At 49.4% G+C, this 21,188-nt stretch overlaps 1 protein-coding gene across 1 annotated transcript in view; it reads left to right on the top strand.

The window, feature by feature from the left end:
- The window catches only part of Ppp1r16b (protein phosphatase 1 regulatory subunit 16B), a 91,710-nt gene extending 70,795 nt beyond the window's left edge, over positions 1–20,915 (top strand). Inside the window, exons 4-11 of the mRNA XM_041670350.1 lie at positions 3,828–3,973; positions 5,754–5,857; positions 7,626–7,750; positions 10,562–10,687; positions 11,161–11,236; positions 12,631–12,760; positions 12,851–13,019; positions 16,116–20,915. Coding sequence (XP_041526284.1) covers positions 3,828–3,973; positions 5,754–5,857; positions 7,626–7,750; positions 10,562–10,687; positions 11,161–11,236; positions 12,631–12,760; positions 12,851–13,019; positions 16,116–16,625 — 1,386 coding nt within the window. The 3' untranslated portion in view covers positions 16,626–20,915. The remainder of the gene's footprint in view (positions 1–3,827; positions 3,974–5,753; positions 5,858–7,625; positions 7,751–10,561; positions 10,688–11,160; positions 11,237–12,630; positions 12,761–12,850; positions 13,020–16,115) is intronic.
- Positions 20,916–21,188: the final 273 nt, after the last annotated feature.

Raw genomic sequence — 21,188 nt, 5'->3', positions numbered from 1 at the left:
ACAGGCAAGACCCTCAGTCCACGCCAGATTTGAGACCTGGAAGGCAACTTCTGAGGCTGGGCAGCATTAGCTAGGGGCATAAGGATAGAATGGCCATCAGGATAGAGTCAGATGTGAGGCCTGGAACTGTCATTCACTAGCATGTGACCTTGGACAAGTTCCTTAAGCTCTCTGTGCCTTGGTTTCCTCACCTATTAGAAAGAAACAATATCCATCCCCTTGTGTTGGAGAGAGGATGAAATGATCACCTGGGAAACCCTCTGTGAGCAGCACAGAATATGCAGTCATCCGGTGGGAGAGAAGACACTGCCGCTAAGAGCACATACTGCTCTTGCAGAGGACCCAGGTTCAATTCCCAGGTTGTAAGAGTCAGACTTACAACCACCTGTATGTAACTCCAGTCCAGGTGATCTGGCTCCCTCTGCTGGCCTCCATGAGCTCCTACATGCATATATGCACATACCTACACATACACATAATTAAAGATTTTGAATAATTTTTTAAAAGATTTGAGTTATGATTACAGTTTATCACGTGGCTACTTCAGTGGTCTATCCCTCGTACAGACCCTCTAAAACATTGGTGTTTCCATTTTACATCTCAAAAAACTGAGGCTCAGGGGCAGCTCTATTCTGTAAAACTTTCCACAAAGATGGGAATGAATGTTCCATGTGTCTGTGTGGACACAGAGTTATGTGACAAATGTGACAAGAATTGGATTCTAACTCTTATTTAATTTTAGTGAATTTAAATACAGATTGGCTGTGTTAGATGTGAAATCTCTGGGCTCTAAGTCAAACAGTGAATCGTGTCTGAGCGAGGGTTAACAGCAGCAGCCTTGACTTTTTGGATATAGTGGTCAGCAGAGTCCCAGGGGCTCCCTCTAGGTGCTGTTCTTGCCTCTATGAACTTCTTTTGTGGGGCCCTCCCTTGGGCTTGGGGTTCCTTCCATTTCTCAACACTCCACCTCCTCTTCTTCCTGTTGATCACATGACTTCCTCAAGTCTGGCTTCTCCTGGGGGCCACTGGGCCTCTGAGTGCGTCAGGAGGGAAAACCTCTCCAGGGTCTGAGCCTAACTGTAGAACTTACCCCAAGTCTATCACCACCCCACACTTGCCTCGGGCTCCATTGTGGGATGGTCCTTAGTAGGAGCCGCCCCCGCTGGCCCACATTCTCGCTCATCCAGCAATTCCTCCTTGCTCACCTACTCCTGTGTCCGATGCTCTGCTAGAGACAGGGAGTTAGGACGTGTCTGTGCTTATAGAATATGTGGTGTGATGTGGCCACAGGCACAGAAACACACAGCCGAGGTAACACAGTGTGGTCAGCGTTCACACGGGGGGAGCAGAGGTCTCTGGACAGCTTGCAGCTGGGGGGCTGGTGGCTTGCCTCAGAGGAGAACTGAGACACACTCCGAAGAGGAAGGACACCTGCACTCGGGCTTGAAGTAAGAGTTTGCATGTATGGGTGTGAGAAAGAATTTTCCAGAAAGAAAAGGAACAGCATGAGAGCAGGGGCAGCACCCACAGAGGCATGAGGAAACAGCCCACCCTTTCCCGTGTGACTTGGAGGGAGTAGTTAGAAAGCATATCAGGAGGCAGGACTGGCCGGGCTGAGAACAGGACCTTTGGAGACAGACTTCTAATTCAATACTGTAGATTGATTTTGTTATTGTGTGGGCAACTTGTGTTTTTATTTGTTTAAAGTTCGTAGGCTCTTACTGTGCAGCCGAGGCTAGTCTCGAACTAATGATCCCTAGTACTGAGATAATTGGGTGTTGCTGGATTGTAAACGTAAGCGCATCTATTTCTTACTCTGTGTGTGGCTTTCTGCTTCTCTGGGCCAGTGGTGGGGAGAGGACCCTCAGGCCCGTTTTGAGGGTTAAATGCTGCAGTGAATGGCCAAAGTGAATCCCAGTGCCCGACTCTGCTAGGTCTTCCAAAAGTATCAGCTATTTCTCTTGATAAGGAGTTGACATGCTGGGATGGCCCAGCTGCGTATTGTTGTTGTCTGCAACAGGGAAGGGTGGCGCACCCGCAGAGCCTCCCAAGGCTAGCCAAGGAGAGCAGGTCTGCTTCTCTTGGACATGGGGAAGCTTCTGAGGTTTGCAGATGTCAAGCTGCAAGGCTAGATACAGTGAAGCAGAGGGCATCTGGAGGTAGAACTGAGGCATTACGCCCTGGGCATCCTGGGTGGCAGGGATGGGGACAAACACTCAGCTGGCTCTGTATTGGAAGGGAAGAGGCAGGAGGAGTCAGGTGCCACTGCAGGTGCCACTTCCCACTGTGGCTCTATAGTGACTACAGAGCCTGCTTCCCCGCAGCCGTTCTCCCCCTCCCCCTCCCACACCACTGGGCATGTGCGCCCCTGCGCCAGCCCTAGGATCGGTCTCACACGACTCCACAGCGCTGGGTGTGCAATCAATCTCCTGGTCCTCCTGTCTCCTTTCTACAGAGGGTGCCCACGTAGGTCTTTCTTTCTTACCTATGCCTGGCCCCAGTGCCTGTGTCTCCCTCTACTGACTGTGTTCTGCCACTGCATGGTTTGCCCTCCTAAGACAGTACAGCCCCGTGGACTGTGCCTTTCTTTCCCTGTCTGTCCAGAAAAGTACCTTTGGAGCCAGACATGCTAGACCAGCTGGCAGAAAGCACTGGCTCTCTGGCACCATCTGTGCACACGGCTGCTCCTTTCCTGCGTGTTCTTCTGGTGTAGCATCCTGGCTGGAGATGCTGGGAGCTGTGGTGGTGTCCCACTCCACAACCATCTGGGGTCATGAGCTCACATAGCTGCCACCGATTCTTCTGTGGTCTTTATGTTCTTCTTCGTGTGTTCATGCATTTACTTACGTTGGCCAAGCCACCACCATCTTTAAACTCGGTGACTTCAAAATAGCTTTTCTGTTCCTCCCAATGTGCGTGCGCACACACGGACACACACAGATACATAGACACAGACACACACACTGTTCCCCACATGGAACCAGAAGAATGAAATGTATTTTGGTTTTGTTTTTTTTTTTTAATAAACAAGTCAGGTTGTGCTAGCTTTATGAGTGCAGCTCACTTCTGTCTCCCATTGCTCTGAAGACCAAACCTGGCTTACCTGGATAGGAGGGTGAGCTCATGTTTCCCAGTACACCACAGAAGTGACCACTGACACCATCCTCAGTCCCCACCTCTCTTCTCCCTGAGTGAGGCTGTGTCTCTTGGGGAATCTTTCACTCCTTGTCCCTGGGACCTGTGTTCTCTAGGGGAACTGCAGAATTGGACCCTCCCACCTCACTTAGGCTCACCCACCTATGCCCACAAGTCCATCCAGGTAGGAGCACCAACAGTCTATCTCCTTGAAGTGACCATGCCAGGACCCCCAGAACCTGCTGGGAGGAGTCTTGGTCACTTGGGAATCTCTGCAGGGTTTGAATTCCCAGGTCAGATTAAAAGTTTCAAACGACCATGCAGGGTGATGGAGGGTATGGGCCGGGACCCAAACACACCTGAGCAATCCTGCTTGAGCTGAGGGGTGATTTAAGAATTCCCCTTAGGATGCTGCCTGGAGAAAGCCGTCTGGGATCTTAAAAGCTCATTCAAGTTGAATGCAGCTCCACTGAGCCGACTGGGGCTGTTTGCGGAGGTTGTTCTTATCTTGCACGTTATCAGCTTCTCTTCTACTCAACAAGGAGGCTGATTCTAAGAGGCAGAGTGCCTTTCACAAAGTTACAGAGCTGGATTCGAACTCAGGCTGTCTGCCTCCACTGTCCTTCTCATGGTCTGTTGTGGGGTCCTAGGCCACGCCTGGCCTCACTCTGCCGCCTCTGTGCCCCTCCCAGTGCTGCATTGACAACTTTGAAGAAATCGTCAAGCTGCTGCTTTCCCATGGTGCAAACGTGAACGCCAAGGACAACGAGCTGTGGACTCCCCTGCACGCTGCAGCCACCTGCGGCCACATCAACCTGGTGAAGATCCTCGTTCAGTAGTACGTGCCCCTCCCTCCCCGGGGCAGCCTGCCCTCCCCCTCCACAGATGGCCTTTTCCACATGCCTTAGTCTTCCTTCCCTCCTTCACGCCTTCCCATTCCCCCTCCATCTCCTCTCCCCCCCATCAATTTCCTTCTCTCTGTCTTCCTCCCCTAAAGTCCCTTTCTCTGTGTGTTCCCTGTTTTAAAGGGATTTATTTACTGCTTTTCCAGTTCCCCTTCCATTTCACATGTTGACCGATAGATCTTGGGCACATGGGACAGGAAAGCAAGACCAGTGGGTGGGGTCCTAGAGACTGACAGTATCTGAGCGCAGGGAGTCAGGAGGAGGGGTGAAGAGCAGGCAACCATCACACAGGTACTGGCAGAGCGTCAGAGACCCACTAGGTGCCTCCCAGGAGGGCCCTGAGGTCGGAGTGGTGCCAACCTGGCTTCATGTACTTTCCTGCTGGTCTGTATTGGAAGTAGCTGAGGCATGAGTGTACAATACATGTTCCCAGGCCCCCTGTGTTCTTTAGGGGTAATGGGAAGAATGCATGGGGCTGCATTTAATTTTTCTGCCATGGAGTGCCCCATAGTCACACCTGGGTACTGTTCCAGTCTCTGCCACTGTGGTCAAAACAGAACACAGCTTAGGGGAGAAAGGATCTATTTATTCAGTGACTGACAGTACTGCTTTCAGTCCCTCATTGTGGGGAAATCAAGGCAAGAACTTGAAGCAGCTAGTCACGCAGTCAAGGGCAGAGAGAAATGACTGTACATATTACTTAGCACCCAGTTAGCTTTCTCTACCCCAATGTGATCCGGGGCCCCAATCCCAGAAATGATGCTGCTCAGTTTTTTTTTTAAGATAGATTTATTTGTTTATTTATTTATTAATTATGTATACAACATTCTGCCTGCATATATGCCCACACGCCAGAAGAGGGCGCCAGATCTCATTACAGATGGTTGTGAGCCACCATATGGTTGCTGGGAATTGAACTCTGGTCCTCTGGAAGAGCAGCCAGTGCTCTTAACTGCTGAGCCATCTCTCCAGCCCCTGCTGCTCACTTTTAAACTGGGTATTTCCACATAATTAAAGCAATCAAGGCAGTCCCCCATAGACATACCTACAGATCAACCCGATATAGCTAAGACTTTATTGATATTCTTCCCAGGCAATTTTCGGTCATGTCAGATTAGAATGGTCAGCTCTTTGGATAAGGGACTGAAGAGGACGAATATGCATATTGGTGAAGGTTGTCATAGGGAGAATGGAGTAAAAAGGGCCGACACAGGAGAGACCTGGGCTTGGATCTTGATCCTATCATATCCAAGCTGTGTGCCTGAGACACATGACTGAGCCTTTCTGAGTCATTGTCCCCTCTTGAGTGAGCTGAGACCCCCAGTGGTACCCCTTGGGGGAGACTCCTTAAGGCAGTGTGTGCAAAGGACTTTTATCTATCCTGGCTTCAAGCAGGTAGCAGGTGAGATGTCCTGCTTCTGTTTACATCCTTTTTGTTATTGCTGTCGGAGAGGGCTTTGACATCTGCCTGGAAGCGTCCATCCGCTGATGGAGCTCATCTGAGACCTTGGTCCCTTCCTGATGGGACCCTGAGATGCGGAAACATTGCATTCCTAGGATATGGTGGGAAAGGAAGGGCATTGCTTAGCTGGGATGCACCTAGGTGGGGTCATGGCTGCTGGAGGAGGCTGTGAATGGTTAGCCAGATGATGGAGACAGCTAAACCGACCCAGACACACCTTCTTGGCTCTCACTCTGACCCTCTCTCTGCAGTGGGGCTGACTTACTTGCTGTCAACTCTGATGGGAACATGCCATATGACCTCTGCGAGGATGAACCCACCCTGGATGTCATTGAGACCTGCATGGCATACCAAGGCAAGGGGGAGCAGCATGTTACACCGTGAGCACAGTGCAGCGAACATGGTTTCAATGGATGGGAATGGCTGGCTTTGTACCTGCCAGCCTCGTGCTTAGCTCCCAATAACTGGGACAGGTCCTTGTTATTATTGTCATCCGTCTGATTAAAAGATAGGGACATGAAAGGGCCTTGGAACACATGCCGTGTAGAGGGAGATATTGTTCTCACTGTCACCCACACACGCAGGCGGCCTCAGCTGGCCTCCTCTTCTGTTTGTCAGCTGTGACAATCCAGTTCAGTCAACACTCACCATAAAGATGTGTCCCCATTTGGGAACATGGTAAGAAGTCAAGAACATTTGCGGGTGCTGCTCGGTGCCAGGCACCAAGCTGGCTGCCAGGGGCCCAGATAAACAAGATGTGGGCTGTTCTCGGCTCGCAGTGAGCTTCATAGGGAGGCACGTGTAACAGCGAGAGACACCTGCCAGTCCCAGCTCCCTCCATGCATCCCTGTAGGGCACTCTCTAGTAAAAGGGGTCTTAAATCCAGATCTGTAGCTGCGGCCCAAGGTCCTGCCACCCAAGTTCCTGCGAGGTCCGCACCTCTCTTCTCCCCAGATCTCTGTGGCCCCTGTTAACTTGGCTGTTGTATTTCCTGGTACCTGCATTTCCCCACTAATTTCCTATTGAAAGTTTTTAATAATTTTTATGCCAAACAACCCGAAACTACAGACTCCCCAATGGAGTTATAAAGTTGCCACAGTATGAAGGATGCCACCTGGATCATCTTTCAATATAGCTGCCAAAATATTTTAAATTGTGCTGCATAGAAGCCATGAATTCTTTTGATGATCAGATGTTGGGGTATGAAATTACCCCGAGTTTCTCTTGGCCATAGGCTTATAGGCACAAATAATTAATCTGATGGTGGGAAGTACTAACTTAGGTAAAGTCAAAGTAAGGATGTAATCTTTTCTTTTCTCCCTTCAAGTTTGAAGATTGCCCCGAATTGTACCCAAGGATATTTGATTCCATGGGTTTGTTTCTGTTTTTGTTTTTAATGGAACACTGTGTTCTCTTCTTTAATCAGTAGCCACCAGTGACAGGCACAATTTTGTTAGCCAGAGATATATATGGGCTGTAACATACTTTTCTGGAACTGGAATGGCTCGTGTGCCTGTAATACTAGCATATGGGAGGCTCAGGCAGGAGAATTGTCACAAGTCTGAGGCCAGCCTGCCCTACAAAGTGAGACTCTGTCTCAGAAAACAAAAGTCTTTCTGGGCTCTTCTATCTCTTACTTAAGTCTCTATTTGAAAGTAATATATTCACTGATTTAGATATTCTCACAACAACAACAAAAAAAATGTCTTAACCGTTGCATTCAGTACTGAAAACACAATAGTATACAAGAGAAAGGAAACCAACAGACCCTGGTCAGAAAGAGTGGCCAGTGGGTAATAGTTGGGGAGGTGACATAGATCAGCACCCAAAGAATGAGGCAGAGTAGCAATTGGGGCAGCAGGAGGTGAGCAGGCAGGTGCTCCAGCTTAGCAGGGAGAACAGCAAGCAGAAAGTAAGTGATGTCAATAAGAAGCCTTCTAGGTGCCAGGAAGGAATGGCCCTTGTCCTGTGAGGTAACCCATGGTGTTTGTGTTCAACAGGCCTGGGACAATGATCTTTGCACTGGGTGACTGGCAGACTTTGGGGAGCAGAAGCCATGTCTTCCTTGTCTGTTTGGGACCCAGACCTGATGCTGTTGAGTAATCTCTCTCACACCCCTGCAGGAATCACCCAGGAGAAAATCAACGAGATGCGGGCAGCTCCTGAGCAGAAGATGATAGCGGACATTCACTGCATGATTGCCGCCGGCCAGGACCTTGACTGGATAGATGCCCAGGGGGCCACGCTGGTGAGGAGATAGGTCAGGCTGGTGTGGGTGGGAGGCAGGTACCAGAACCAAGACCAACTGGGGCTGACTGAGTTGGGTCTGGTTCATGGTAATGGTGAAAGCGTATACACTTGTGTCCTTGGGCTTCCTCTAGACCCCCTGCTGCTCCCTGAATATAGACAATTAAAGCTAGGGTCCAGCCTCCTTCTGACCCTGGCCATTCTCACCTGGGGCTGGGAGTCAGGAGCTCTGGGACTGGGCTCTGATGCCCATCTGCTCTGTCTCCATGGCAGCACCTACACTCTCCTCAAGGACTGCCCTTTGCCTGCTCACCCCACACAGTCCTGCTTTGTATCATCCAGTCTCAGCCTAGTATGCCCTTGAAAACCACAGCCTTCCTCATTCAGCTCTCCCTGAGGTTACTGTAACAGATTTTATCCGTCACTCCATCACTCCATCCATCCATCCATTGATTTGTCCATCTTTCTGCCCATTTATCCACTGTCTGTCCATCCAGTTAACACATAATTATTGTGTTAACATTAACTGGCATTGAGGACAGTCTGAAAACTCATTTTTTATTTACTGATAATAATCTCCTCCCTATCTCTGGCTCTGTGTCTCTTCATGTACGCTATGCAAATGCTATACTTCTGAGATATATCCCCAGGCCTTATTTATTTATCCTTGAGACAGGGTCTTGCTATACAGTTCAAACTGACATGGAGCCCACCATCCTGCCTCTGCCTCCCAAGTGATGGGACTCCAGGCAAGTGCTACCATGCTGGCTCTGACAACCCTCCTCTTCACTAGCAATATCCCCATATGAATTATGCTTTTTATTCCCTGGTTACGGACCTCCTGTGACCCTGTACTTTGAGGGATCTGGCTAGCCAGCGAGGTTTCGTTTTCCACAGTTGACAAGCCTCAGATGTATAAAACCCATGATTATGCTAATCTGCATGTGCTACTTACTCACACCATACCCTAGATTTATTCCAAAAAGTTAAAGAAACAAAGAAAACTTGCCCTTATCAGATCTAAGAGCAACCTCCTCACGGAGGAAACACGTGACCAAACAAGTGACCGTCAGGGTCCCATTCAAACCTGAGCTGTGACTTACCTGTCCCAGTGACTCTCATCACAGATCCCAAACCCTTTCCATCCTCTGCATCATTCCCAGTCAGTCTTCAGCCTGCTCTAGAGACTGTCACTTCTGTCCCCATCTGTGGTTGAACAGAAGTTTTTCTTTGTCTCACTTCCTTCTCTCTCCTTTACTCATTCTTTTCTTTTTCTTTCTTTTTAAAACTTATTATGCATACAAAGTTCCACTGGCCTATGCGCCTACATGCTAGAAGAAGGCACCAGATCTCAGTATAGGTGGCTGTGAGCCGCCATGTGGTTGTTGGGGCTTGAACTCAGGACCTCTGGAAAGAACAGCCAGTGCTCGTAACTCTGGCCATCTCTCCAGCCCCCTCCTTCCCTCACTCTCATGACATACCTTGCGGTCATGCTCTCCACCCAGCGCTAAGCACTTCCTTTTCTGGGTGACTGGACAAGTGGAACAACTGAGGCCTGCTTAGGGGCAGCCATGACAGGCAGCCTTGAATGGTGTTGAAGAAAAGAGTTAGGGCCTCAGCCTCAGTAGTGGCTCATGCCAGTAATCCCAGGTAATCCTAGCACTTACGGCAGGAGGACGGTTATAAGTTGAGGCTGTCTTGGGCTACGGAATGAGACCCTTTCTCATTAGCTAACTAAATAAGTAAACAAACTAGTTGGGACCTCAACAAATGCAGCATGAATCTTCCTGTGATGGGTGTCAGTTACAATTGACCCTCCAGGGTAATCTTTATAGTAAACACAGCATTTCTATGCAGCAGGGAATTAGGAATTGCTTAGCTGGGTGACTCTGACTTGGCATTTCCCCTGAGGTTGACCAGAGTTGCAGTCACATCTGAAGTGGGTCTTCTTCCTGTGGTTGCCTTGCACGACTGATGGCAGTTAGCAGAAGGCCTCAGTTTCTTGCCTTTTTTTTTGGCGGGGGGGGGCAGTGTTTTGAGACAGGGTTTCTCTGTGTATCCTTAGCTGTCCTGGAACTCACTCTATAGTCCAGACTGGCCTCAAACTCACAGAGATCCACCTGCCTCTGCCTCCCGAGTACTGAGTTTAAAGGTGTGTGTAACCACGCTCGGCTTGTTTCTTGCCTTCTTACTTCTCTTTGGGGCTCCATGAGATGGCTACTTCCTCCCTGATGGATCCAAGAGAGCATAAAGTAGAAGCAGCGATGCCTCTCATGCCCTCATAATCATAATCATACCCTGCCCCTTGGTATTGTCCTCTTGGTTAGAAGTGAGCCAATCAAGGTGGTCTACGTTCAAATACAGAGTAATCAGATCCTACATTTTAAAAGATGTGTCAAAGACTAGGTAGGTATATTTTCAGATTACCGCATTGAACCTCTGAGACTCCTCCAGGGTTCAGGTGACGAGCTCATCTCTGCCTCCCCTTGTCCTTCTCGATTCCACACCTAGTAATCCCCCGCAACCTTCCTGGCTGGTGTCACAACCTTATTCTGTTCCATTCTCTGTCCCTGAGGATGCTCTGAGGCTTGGGGGGTGAGAAAGGACACCTGCCTCTAAATGTGGAGCCAGTCCCTTTAGGGAATGCTCATTTCTTTTGGGAGGAAGGCCCTGGAACTCGCTCTTTCGCTCTTTCGACCAGGCTGGCCTTGAACTCACAGAGATCCGCCTGTCTCTGCCTCCTGAGTGCTGGGATTAAAGGTGTATGCCACCATCGCCCAGCAGAACCACTCACTTCTTTCCTCTCCTCCAGCTACATATAGCTGGGGCCAATGGATACCTACGGGCAGCTGAACTTCTCCTGGACCACGGAGTGCGTGTGGATGTGAAGGACTGGGATGGCTGGGAGCCTCTGCATGCAGCAGCCTTCTGGGGACAGGTACTTCCCACCCCATGTAGAGTCCTTTGGGCTGGCAAATGATGTGAGCGAACAAGGACCCACTTAAGGCACTGGCTACAGTGAGTATGGGAGATGAGAAGACTCAGGGAGGTTGCAAACACTTAGATTTGCCCAATAGAAAATCCCCTTGATTTCTGCTTTGCATGGTTTCTGTAGAATGTGTTTTCCTAAATGTGATTGCAGCCTGTGCAGCCACCCATAGACACCCAACAGTTGTGGAATCGTAATTGATTCCTCCTCCTCCTGCTTCTCCTTCTTGTAGTAACCCAGGCATGCTTGGAGGAGGTGCCAAGTCCATCAAATTTGACAGGGATCTCTCATGGCTACAGCATGCAGCAACTTTCCTCCACCATTCTTTGGGTCACATTCTAAGAGATCTTGGGTACTTTCTCCAGCTTCTGGGCTTCTTGAGGCATGGGTATGGGGAACATGAACTTCTTCCTGTGTTGCAGATGCCAATGGCAGAGCTGTTAGTGTCCCATGGAGCTAGTCTCAGTGCCAGGACGTCCATGGATGAGATGCCAATAGGTAAGACAGCTTCATACTTTGTATGTACATACTTACCAGCTTTTTGATGCTGAGTAGACATTGAACACATGGATGCATACTAAAAGTAGGCAAGTATATGACAGAGATAGACAGATAGGTAGACAGACAGACAGACAGACAGATAGATGGATGGATAGAGGATCAATGGGTGAATGGATGAGTAGGGTAGACAGGTAATGTGATGCGGGATATGATGATGAATGGATAGATAAGTAGATGGGTGGGCTGAGGATGATGAACCTATGGACCAGGTTATCCAGAAGATGGACAAGTTGATAGATTCAGTATCAATGGCTGGTGGGGTCAGGGGGAGTTCTCAGCATCATTGCTTCATTTCCTGCTTGAGGACTCTGCTTGTTTCTCTCAATGCTCACATCAGGGAGACTTTATGACTCTCCCAGAGACCGTCAAGGGTATGTGTCCTGGTTTCCTTTCTGTTGCTGTGATAAAACACTGACCAAAAGCAACTTGGGAAGTAATGGGTTTATTTGACTTACACTTCCACATCATAGTCCTTCATTGAGGAAACTCAAAGCAGGTACTGAAGGAGAAGCCATGGAGGGATGCTGCTTACTGGCTTGCTCCCTCTGCTTTGCTATTCAACCCAGGCTCACATGCCCGGGTGGCGCAACCAACAGTGGGCTGACCCTGTAGTTGGAGGCTGCTTGTTCATTCCTGGCTACCCAGAACCAAAACAATCACATAGAAATATGTGTTAATTGCAATACTGTTTGGCCAATAGCTTAAGCATATTTCTAGCTAACTCTTATATCCTAAATTAACCTGTGTCCATTAATCTGTGCATCACCATGAACTTGTGGCCTACCAGCAAAGTTTCAGCAGGTGGAGGCATCTGTCTCCTCTGGTGGCTATATGGCTTCTCTATGACTCCACCTACTCTCTCTCTCTATTTCTTTCAGCCTGGCTCTACTCTGTTAAGCCATTGGCCAAAAGCAGCTTCTTTATTAACCAATGGCAATAAAACAAATTCCCAGCATACATCACCTCCCACATCATGGCCTCTCCCAGATCAATCAAGAAAATGTTCCCACAGACTTGCTCACAGGACAGTCTGATGGAGGCAAGCCCTCAGTTGAGATTCCCTCTTCCCAAATATGCCTAAGTCTGTGTCAAGTTGACAATGCCTTACCAGCACGGTATGAGTTCCTCAGTCTTCTTAGCTGGGAACTTCAGGAGTTCAGAGGCCCGGGTCTCCCATTCCCACCCTCTTCTGAGGAAATAAGCAGGAGTTGCTTTATCCCCTCCCTCTGTGTCCCAGAAGGTTCTCAGAGTTTTCGGTATGTTTTCGTGGTGGTTTCTGTGGTATGGAACCCCTACCTAGCCTTCTGGAACTGACCCTTGTACTCCTTCAGACCTGTGTGAGGAGGAGGAGTTCAAGGTCCTGCTGTTGGAGCTTAAACACAAGCATGACGTCATCATGAAGTCCCAGCTGAGGCACAAGTCATCTCTGAGCCGCAGGACGTCCAGTGCAGGCAGCCGTGGGTGAGTGGTACGGTGCAATCGGGGGCCCCTGCACCTGCCTGCCTGTGGCTCCTGGCCACAGCTTCCCAGCACCTCCTCTGTCCCCCTCAGGAAGGTGGTGCGTCGAGCCAGCCTGTCAGACAGAACGAACCTGTACCGGAAAGAGTATGAGGGAGAAGCCATCCTTTGGCAGCAGCGGAGTGCAGCAGAGGACCAGCGTACCTCCACCTACAACGGAGACATCAGGGAGACCAGGACAGACCAGGAGAACAAGGACCCGGTAAGGGACCTCCTGCCTTCCTTCAGTGTTGGCCACTGCCTTGTGAAGAGTACAGGGCCCAGCCTGGTCCTACCCACCTCCTCATCTGAGGAAATAGTTGAGTGGCACCCTTAAACAGCTGGGTCCTGTCTGAGGGTGGTGGCTGATATTGTTAAGGAGGTGACCCGTGGGTGTATTTGGCAGGGACAGAGTGACTGCTGTAGGTCTGCTTGTCCCCCCAATAGATCTGATCCCGAATCTCCCACAAGAGAGGCTCAGCATGACAGTTACCCTAGGAGCTAAGGGCTAAGACCTTCTCTTGCAGGGGCATAAGGTTTGAGAATGCTATTTACCAAGATGCCATCTGGTTGAAGGGGGTATTCTGAAAACTGTAGCGCGACTGTGGGATAGTCTCTGAGAAGCTGCTCCAGCAGCAGCTAGTGGCCCTGTGTTCTAGGCACTCTCAGAAAATGGGGTATAGTCTTCTTCATCTCTGGTACCAGAGGGCACACTGGGGACTTTTGATGGTGGACACTGGGGCTGGAGATATAACTCAGAGGTTAAAAGCACTGGCTGTTCTCAGAGGTCCTGAGTTCAGTTCCCAGCAACCACATGGTGGCTCACAAACATCTATAATGAGATCTGGTGCCCTCTTCTGGCCTGCAGGAATACATGCAGGCAGAACACTGTATACATAATAAATAAACACATAGTTAAAAAAAAAGAAGGCAGATACTCAGGAGTCTGAATTTCAGAAGTCTAACATGAAGATGGTTGAAAGGGTTTCTCCTCTTGGTGCTTCTGAAGGAGAGGTCTGTGCTGAGGCTTCCTCCCAGCTTCTAGTGGCTTGGGTGTCCCTTCACCTTTAGTGTGACTTTGATCTTCACCTCTGTCTTCACAAGCCTTCTTCCTGTGTATGTGTACACCTCCACTTTTTAAATTTAAAACATATTTTTGTTTATATAGTGTATTTACAGGTGTGGGCACACACATGTGAATGTACACTCATGTGCAGGCCAGAGGCCAGTGTCTGTGATATCCATCAGTCACTTACAACCATTTCTTTCTAGACAGGTTCTCTTACTGAACCTGATGCTCACCGATTAGCTAGACCGGCTGGCCAGTGAGCTCCAGAGGTCCACCGGTGTCTGCCCACTCTGCATCAGCGTAACAGACATGAATGACCACACTCAAAGTTTTTAGTGGATGCTGGGAGTCCAAACTCAGGTCTTAACTCTTATCAACCAAGCCATTTTTCTGACCCCTTTGTTTTCTTATAAGGGCCCTAGTCATTAGACGAGGGCCCATCCCAATCTAATAGACTCTCATAGTTATTTTTGAGTCAAATAATTTTATTACTTGCATTTGAAGCACTCTTCAGTGACCTCTGCTCTGACTCTACTCAGTAGTCTCTAACCACAACATAACTACCTAACTGTAGCCATCCACTCCACAGGACTTCACATCTGGGTGGGTTTTGCACAGGCTTGCCCATTCTTACAGTTTCTTCCTGTCACCAACACTAATTAGGTTGGTTTGGTGCTCAGCACAAGAGCCTCTCCGTGCTTACGTATGTAAGTTCATCACAGACGGTGTAAGCACATAAAGATGGCCTGGGCGCTTGTCCAAGGCTTTGGCAGCTTCTTGAATTTCTCAGGTTGGGCCATCGTGGATAAGAGCAGTCTTCGGCACCCTTAGTACTGACATCTATTACACTTCCAGCCAGGAACATCTTCCCCGGCCGTGGTGATGGGGCAGGGGTGAAGCTGAATCTTGGACTCACCAAGCATCAGCAGTAGCAGGGAAAGAGCCCTCATCTTGATTTAATGACAGTTACAAAGAGAATCAATGGATGCAGACACTGAATACATATTTTTCTCCCTCTTAATAATAGACTTTGAGATTTGAAGCAGTTTTATATTTATAGAAAAATAAGTGGAGTGGTTGGGGAGATGGCTCAGCCAGGAAAGTGTCTGCCACGCAAAATGAGGACATGAGTGTGGGTCTCCAGCACACACACTGGAAAAAAAGCCAACCAGCGGTGGTGGTGCACACTTTTGATTCCAGAACCCAGGAGGCAGAGGCAGAGAGGCAGAGAGGCAGAGGGATCTCTGTGACTACAAGGCCAGCCTGGTCTATAAACTGAACTACAGGAACTCTGTCGTAAAAAAAAAAAAAAAGTTGGGTATATAATCCTAGTGCCTACGAGATGGAGACAGGAGGACCCCTGGGACTCTGGTCAATCATTCTAGCTGAATTGGCAAGCTTCAGGTTCAGGGAGAGACCTCTGTCTCAACGCACACACACACACACACACACACACACACACACCTACCCATACTTGTACACACACTCATACAAAACTTAATAGTTAGAACACTGCCCTTAGGTCTATTTCATTTCCATCTTGTACTTGGGTACTGCCTGTGCTGTCACCGATGAGCCAGTACTGATGCGCATGTCACACCTGACTTCGTTCTGTGTTGCACGTCTGTGGACGCCACTTTTACGTGTCATGCCGCATGCTTTCACTGTCCCAGAATACCCCCAGTGTCCCACTAATTAGGTTCTCACTTCAGTCATGTAGTTGTAATTGTCTAGTCTGTAGTTTTTTAAAGTAACATTGCTTGCAGGTGTTGCTTGGTGTTCATGGTGGGGGTTCAGAAGACACAGAGAGGTTAGTCTCCCTGTGACCAGTGTCCCTTGATCTCAGCTTCTCATACAAGCAGAGAGGACACCTTTGACTCTGTGCTTCTGTAGCCCACAGCTTGCAGCATCTTTACCAATTGTAGTTCTTACAGAACATCTTTCCAGTTGTTCTAGTAAAAGTCTCAAAGTTGAGTTTCACGGATGCCCTGTCTATTAACTCATTCCAGGACATTGGCAATAAAATATGTTCATTAGATTCAGCCCCGGGGTTGGGGTGGGCTTTGGTCTGCCCTGCCAGAACTCAGGCCCAGATGCCCCAAAACTACATAGAGGTAGAGAAACATATGCAGGATGGGCTTCAGTACTCAGGTCCCTCGGGAGAGGTGCAGGTGACTGATGGGTGCAGGCCCTCTAGCTGGGGGGTGATACTGACATTGTCCTCTCTCCCTCTCTCCCTCCCCCCTCCAGAACCCCAGGCTGGAGAAGCCAGTGCTACTCTCAGAATTCTCTACCAAGATTTCCCGGGAAGAACTGGATGGACCTGTGGAAAATGGCCTCAGGGCTCCTGTCAGCACCTACCAGTACGCACTGGCCAACGGGGACATATGGAAGATGCACGAGATGCCTGATTACAGCATGGCCTATGGCAACCCCAGGGTGGCTGATGTCCCCCCACCCTGGAGCGGCTTCAAGGAGCAGAGCCCCCAAACGCTCCTGGAGCTGAAGAGGCAGCGGGCCGCAGCCAAGCTGCTCAGCCATCCCTTCTTAAGTACCCACCTGGGCAGCAGTGTGGCCAGGTCAGGGGAGAGTAGCAGTGAAGGCAAGGCCCCCTTGATCGGAGGCAGAACTTCCCCCTACAGCAGCAACGGGACCTCGGTGTATTACACGGTGACCAGCGGAGATCCCCCGCTCTTGAAATTCAAGGCCCCCATGGAGGAGATGGAGGAGAAAGTCCATGGCTGTTGCCGGATCTCCTAGTCTCTGGGAACTAGAGGAGAGAGCTGCCTCGGAGATGTGCCCTTGGAATCCACGCCAGCCCTGGCTGGGGAGGTGTCAGAGGGAAGCCAGGGAGAGGTGGGAGCTGCTTTCCAGATAAATGCTGACCTCACCTCATGCCCAGCTGCCCATAGCATCCCTATTCCCCTCTGTGCTGCTTTCCCGCTTCAATGCCTACATCTGAAGCATAGCGGCCCCAGCTCACTCTTATTCAGGGAGGCTGAGCTTGGGATCTCAGTTCTGTACTTTATAAAGGCTTCTTGAGACCAGAACTAACACCCACCACCCTTCTCTCTCTCTCTCTCTCTCTCTCTCTCTCTCTCTCTCTCTGTCTCTCTCTCTCCTCTCTCTCTCTCCCCCCCCCCCTCTCTCTCTCTCTCACACACACACACACACACTTCAGTGTGTGGGAATGTTACACCTGAGCTCTTGGTGGGGCTGAGAATTTGTAGGTTATTCCCAGAAGACAAGAAAGTCTTGGCACACCTATTGGCTTCCACGGGGTTCAGACCTGCTCAGCTGAGACCCACAGTTCTGCTTAGAGTCACATCCATTTGGCTGGGCCACCACCCACACCTAGGAGGGACAGGAAGTCTTTCTCTGTTTTCATGGGATCCAGGAATCAATATGGATCATCAGATCAGTGGGTCCAGGCCTGCTCCCAACAGCCTCACTGAGAGCCACTTTCTTGCGCATGTCAATAGGCTGGTGTCTGACTGTTCAAGGGCCACGCTTGAGAACCAGGCCATCTACTCTTAGAAGAAACCAAGTCTTGTTTTGGTCTTCTGGGGAAGCACAGGAGTTGGGTAGGGTGCCACACATTGGTATTTTCCAAACTGCATTTGGTTAAAATCTTCTTTGAGGCTGTAAAATTCCAGGTGGGAGGTAACTGAATTTGCCTTCTTCCGAGACAAAGTCACGGCTGGGTTTTATTGTCTGGTGTTTGAAAAGTGAATTTTATCAGGAGCGTCTGTGGGGGCCTCTGAGGGGAAGGATGAGTGCATTGCTGAGGACACCCTGGTTAACACTGATAGGACACAGCATGCCGGCTCTTGTGGTTTCCAGGCTGTTTGGGTCCAGCCCATCTCAGCTAGTCCTTCTCAGTCTGAGTGAGCAGTTGCAGCTTGCCTGTGCACCACCCTCCCGGAGCCTTACACAGCCAAGTGTGCAGAGTGACTGTTGGGCCCACACCCCTCCACGCTTTGCCTTTTCTGTAATGCTATGTAAGACCTGTTTGCCAATGATCACTTGTTGGCTCCTGCCAGGAGGTCTCAAAGCTCCCAGCCCACTTTTGCTGGAGCAGTAATGCCCAAAACTGCAAACGGAGGTGTCCGTGGCCACTGTCCTGTGCTGCGTCCAGGAGAGGGGTAGCATGGCTGGAGTTGACTTGCCTTCCAGCTGTACAGGTTTGCTGCCCTCGTCTTCCTGATGTTGGGGAAGGAAGCCCACACCATTTCACCACCACACTCTCCCACAAACCCACCGAAATTGTGTGCCATACCTTGGGTGCGACACACAGGCTCCACCAAAATCTTCTAATCTTCTGGTGTAACTAGCAAGCTACAAGTTTGTTCCTTGCTCTGTGTTCCTTTTATTTGTCCTTAAACTACCTCCTTAGAGCCCTGAGAGGGTCCCTAAGTATAGATTTAGATTTAAGGGACAGATACCCATGTTGTAATGGCCCCCTGTGCCAAAACCTGAGTAGTCAGTCTTGCCATTGGTCTCTGTCCCCACTGTGGCCTTGGGACCTCAGAAGGCTAGAGATGAGTTAGGACCTAACTGGGTCAGGGTAATGCTTTATCAGGATCAGAGGTGTGGGGAGGGAGCTGGATGCAGAAGGTGGTCACCCCCACCCCAATTCCAGGACAAATGCAATCTGGCATGGTGGGGCAACATAGGAGACCAAAGTCAGTTTCTTGAATCCCTGGGGCCTTAGCTAGGTTCTGCAGCCCATGGCTGAAAGAGGATGATTAAAACACACATGTGTGGCTTTAAACCAGTATTTGGCTCTGACAGACACTGAGATGCTTCTCAAGCTGACTTTAGCCACAAGGTGGGCAGTGCCCAGGCAGCCAGCCACATACTCTTAGGAGTCAGCTGCCCAGGGTTGCGGAGCTCTTTGCTCAGGGGCTAGAGAGTGAAGGCCTTTATTGCCCTCTCTGAGCCATTCAGGCCATTCCTCCTTCACCCCCAGCACTTCTTCCTGCCCTCTGGGCCATTCCTGTCTACTTGACGGATGGGAAACTTAGCTGCCTCTTCTGTGGGAGCTAGCCTCAAACAGTGTGGACTCATGAGATTTTGTTCATGTTTTCCACCAGGGGCAAACAGACGTTCCCTGTTTGGGCTCCCAGTCCCCAGGGCACTTTCCCTGCGACTCTTTGGAATATTGAGAGTCACAATGAGGAATAACCTCCAGTGCATGAGCCAGGGCCACCCACTCACTCACTTGTGTAACCTGTTGAGGTGCTGAGACACACCAGACATGGTGGTGGTAGTTTCTGCAGATAATGGACCAGCCAGGCAGCAAGGACTTGGATCCCTTGAGGACTGTGGGCATCCCCAGACGCATCCATTATTCTGATAAGAGTGCCTGCATCCCAGACTAGTGCCCCTGTGCTTTGCAGATCCTGCAGTTCTTAGTGTGAATCTCTTTAGCTGGGGTGCAACTTTATGACCACACCAAGATAACATTTGCTACTAAGTGCAGATGCTAGATCTTGGGTTCCAGGCAGACACACCACACCAGTCCATCTAGAGCCTTCAGAGGTAACCTTAAGGCCAGCATCCCTGGAGAACAATATAACGGCAGTCTGAGGTCAGATCCTGGAAGAATTAGAAGCCTGCAATTTGCTGTCAAACGCATCCCTAGCTTTTACAGCCATCTCTTGCTCATTTTTACTCATAAATCATACAGTCTCTTCTCCTACCCAACCAATGCATATTAGGAGTGAGAATAACTACTCTTTCCTTTTCATAGCAAAACTTTCCCTGTGTGTCAGCCTCTCTCCCTGGAAAGTGTGGATCCAGGGGCTAGGGAAAGCTTGACAAGGTTGACCAGATGTCCCACTCCCACCAGGAACCTGTGTCTCGGTAGCCAATCTTGGCAAACTGCAGACATCTATTTCCAAACTAGTGCCCCGCAGTTCCCTGTGAACTGTGCTACTTGCAGCAACCCTGTTCTCCCTAAACAATTAGAAATTGGTAGCTATCACCAGATTGTGAGTTTCTGGCCAGTAGCTCAGGGAATTGGGATAATTCTTAAGCCCAGGTCTACTGAAGATTTTGGGGATATAATTCTTTATCAAATATTCAGCATTAATGAAGCTTCTCTGCACTATTTGATGAACGTTTAGATGCTTGAAAAGGTTGCCAGAGTGTGGCACCCAGACGGACATAGTGGCACACACCTTTAATCACAGTACTAGAGAGACAGAGGCAGGCAATGTATTTCCGAATTCAAGACCAGCCTGGTCTGCACAGTGAGTTCCAGGCTCTACAGAGAAGCCCTGTCTCAAAAAAATCAATTAAATAAATAAAAGTAAAATACGATTCCCTGATTGACCTGGCACAGTCTAAGTTTGTAACAGTGTGAGATTTTTGGTTCTTAGTGTCTGATACTCTTGGATCCTGAGCTTTCTCTCCTACCTGCTCTCCCAAAGCAGGGTATCAGAATGCTTTCCAGAGGGACCATCCTTCTATGACACCAGGACTGTCTGAACCCTCACTGTTTGTAGCCTGGTGATAGCCTCTCCTTCCCCAGGGCACAGAAAAGCCAGGGTCACATGGCCACCACTTTCCTAGTAAACCCTTTGGCCTCTCCTCCACAGGAGTCCCTTGTTGGCCAGAGGGCCTGCTTCTTGTGGGCACTTTCAAGTGCCACTGTGCGGGGCCTGGCTCTGCACACCCAGGATAAGTCTGCAGACCCCCAGCCCTCCGCAATAACTCAACAGACCAGAAGCCACTGATGTACAGAGAACACTTAAGGAAAAAAAAATGTATTTTATGTGAAAAAAGTTAAAACTCTGTATACTGTATCAGCAGCTTTGTGTAAAAATGGCAATCAAAAGAGTCTAATATATTTAAAACTTTTTTTAAAAAAAATTCTCATGGATCTTTGATATTGTACTGAAGTAGCGCCATGCCTCCAAGATGGAGTCTGACTATATCCCCAAGGGGCCTGTGCCCCTGGAGTTACTTCCAGCTGCCAAGGCCTGTGACGGAATTCGCTGTTATGGATTTTTAATTAAGATTATTAAATTCCTTTTAATAACACCTGTTGATCTGACTGTAGTTATTGCTGTACACTCGCCTGCATAGGACTGGCTTGAGTTCTACAAGAAACCATGCCGGAGTGTGTGTGTGGGGGGCTCCCAGACCTGCCTGTACCCAGAAGGCTCTCCTAGGAGTTCCCCAGAACAGCAAGAGCTTTGGAGATTCACAGGTGGTGCTGAAGGGTTTTCTCAGTTGATAGATGGTGAAAACTTAGGAATTCCAGGTGGTTGGCATTGGGCTTTATTCTGTCAAACTTTCCCTTTGAAATTACAT

This window comes from Microtus oregoni, unplaced genomic scaffold (assembly GCF_018167655.1).
Source record: "Microtus oregoni isolate MIOR12 unplaced genomic scaffold, Mior012 000020F_ref0000438, whole genome shotgun sequence".
NCBI classification, from domain to species: domain Eukaryota; kingdom Metazoa; phylum Chordata; class Mammalia; order Rodentia; family Cricetidae; genus Microtus; species Microtus oregoni.
This window is presented reverse-complemented; position numbering and strand designations above follow the sequence as displayed.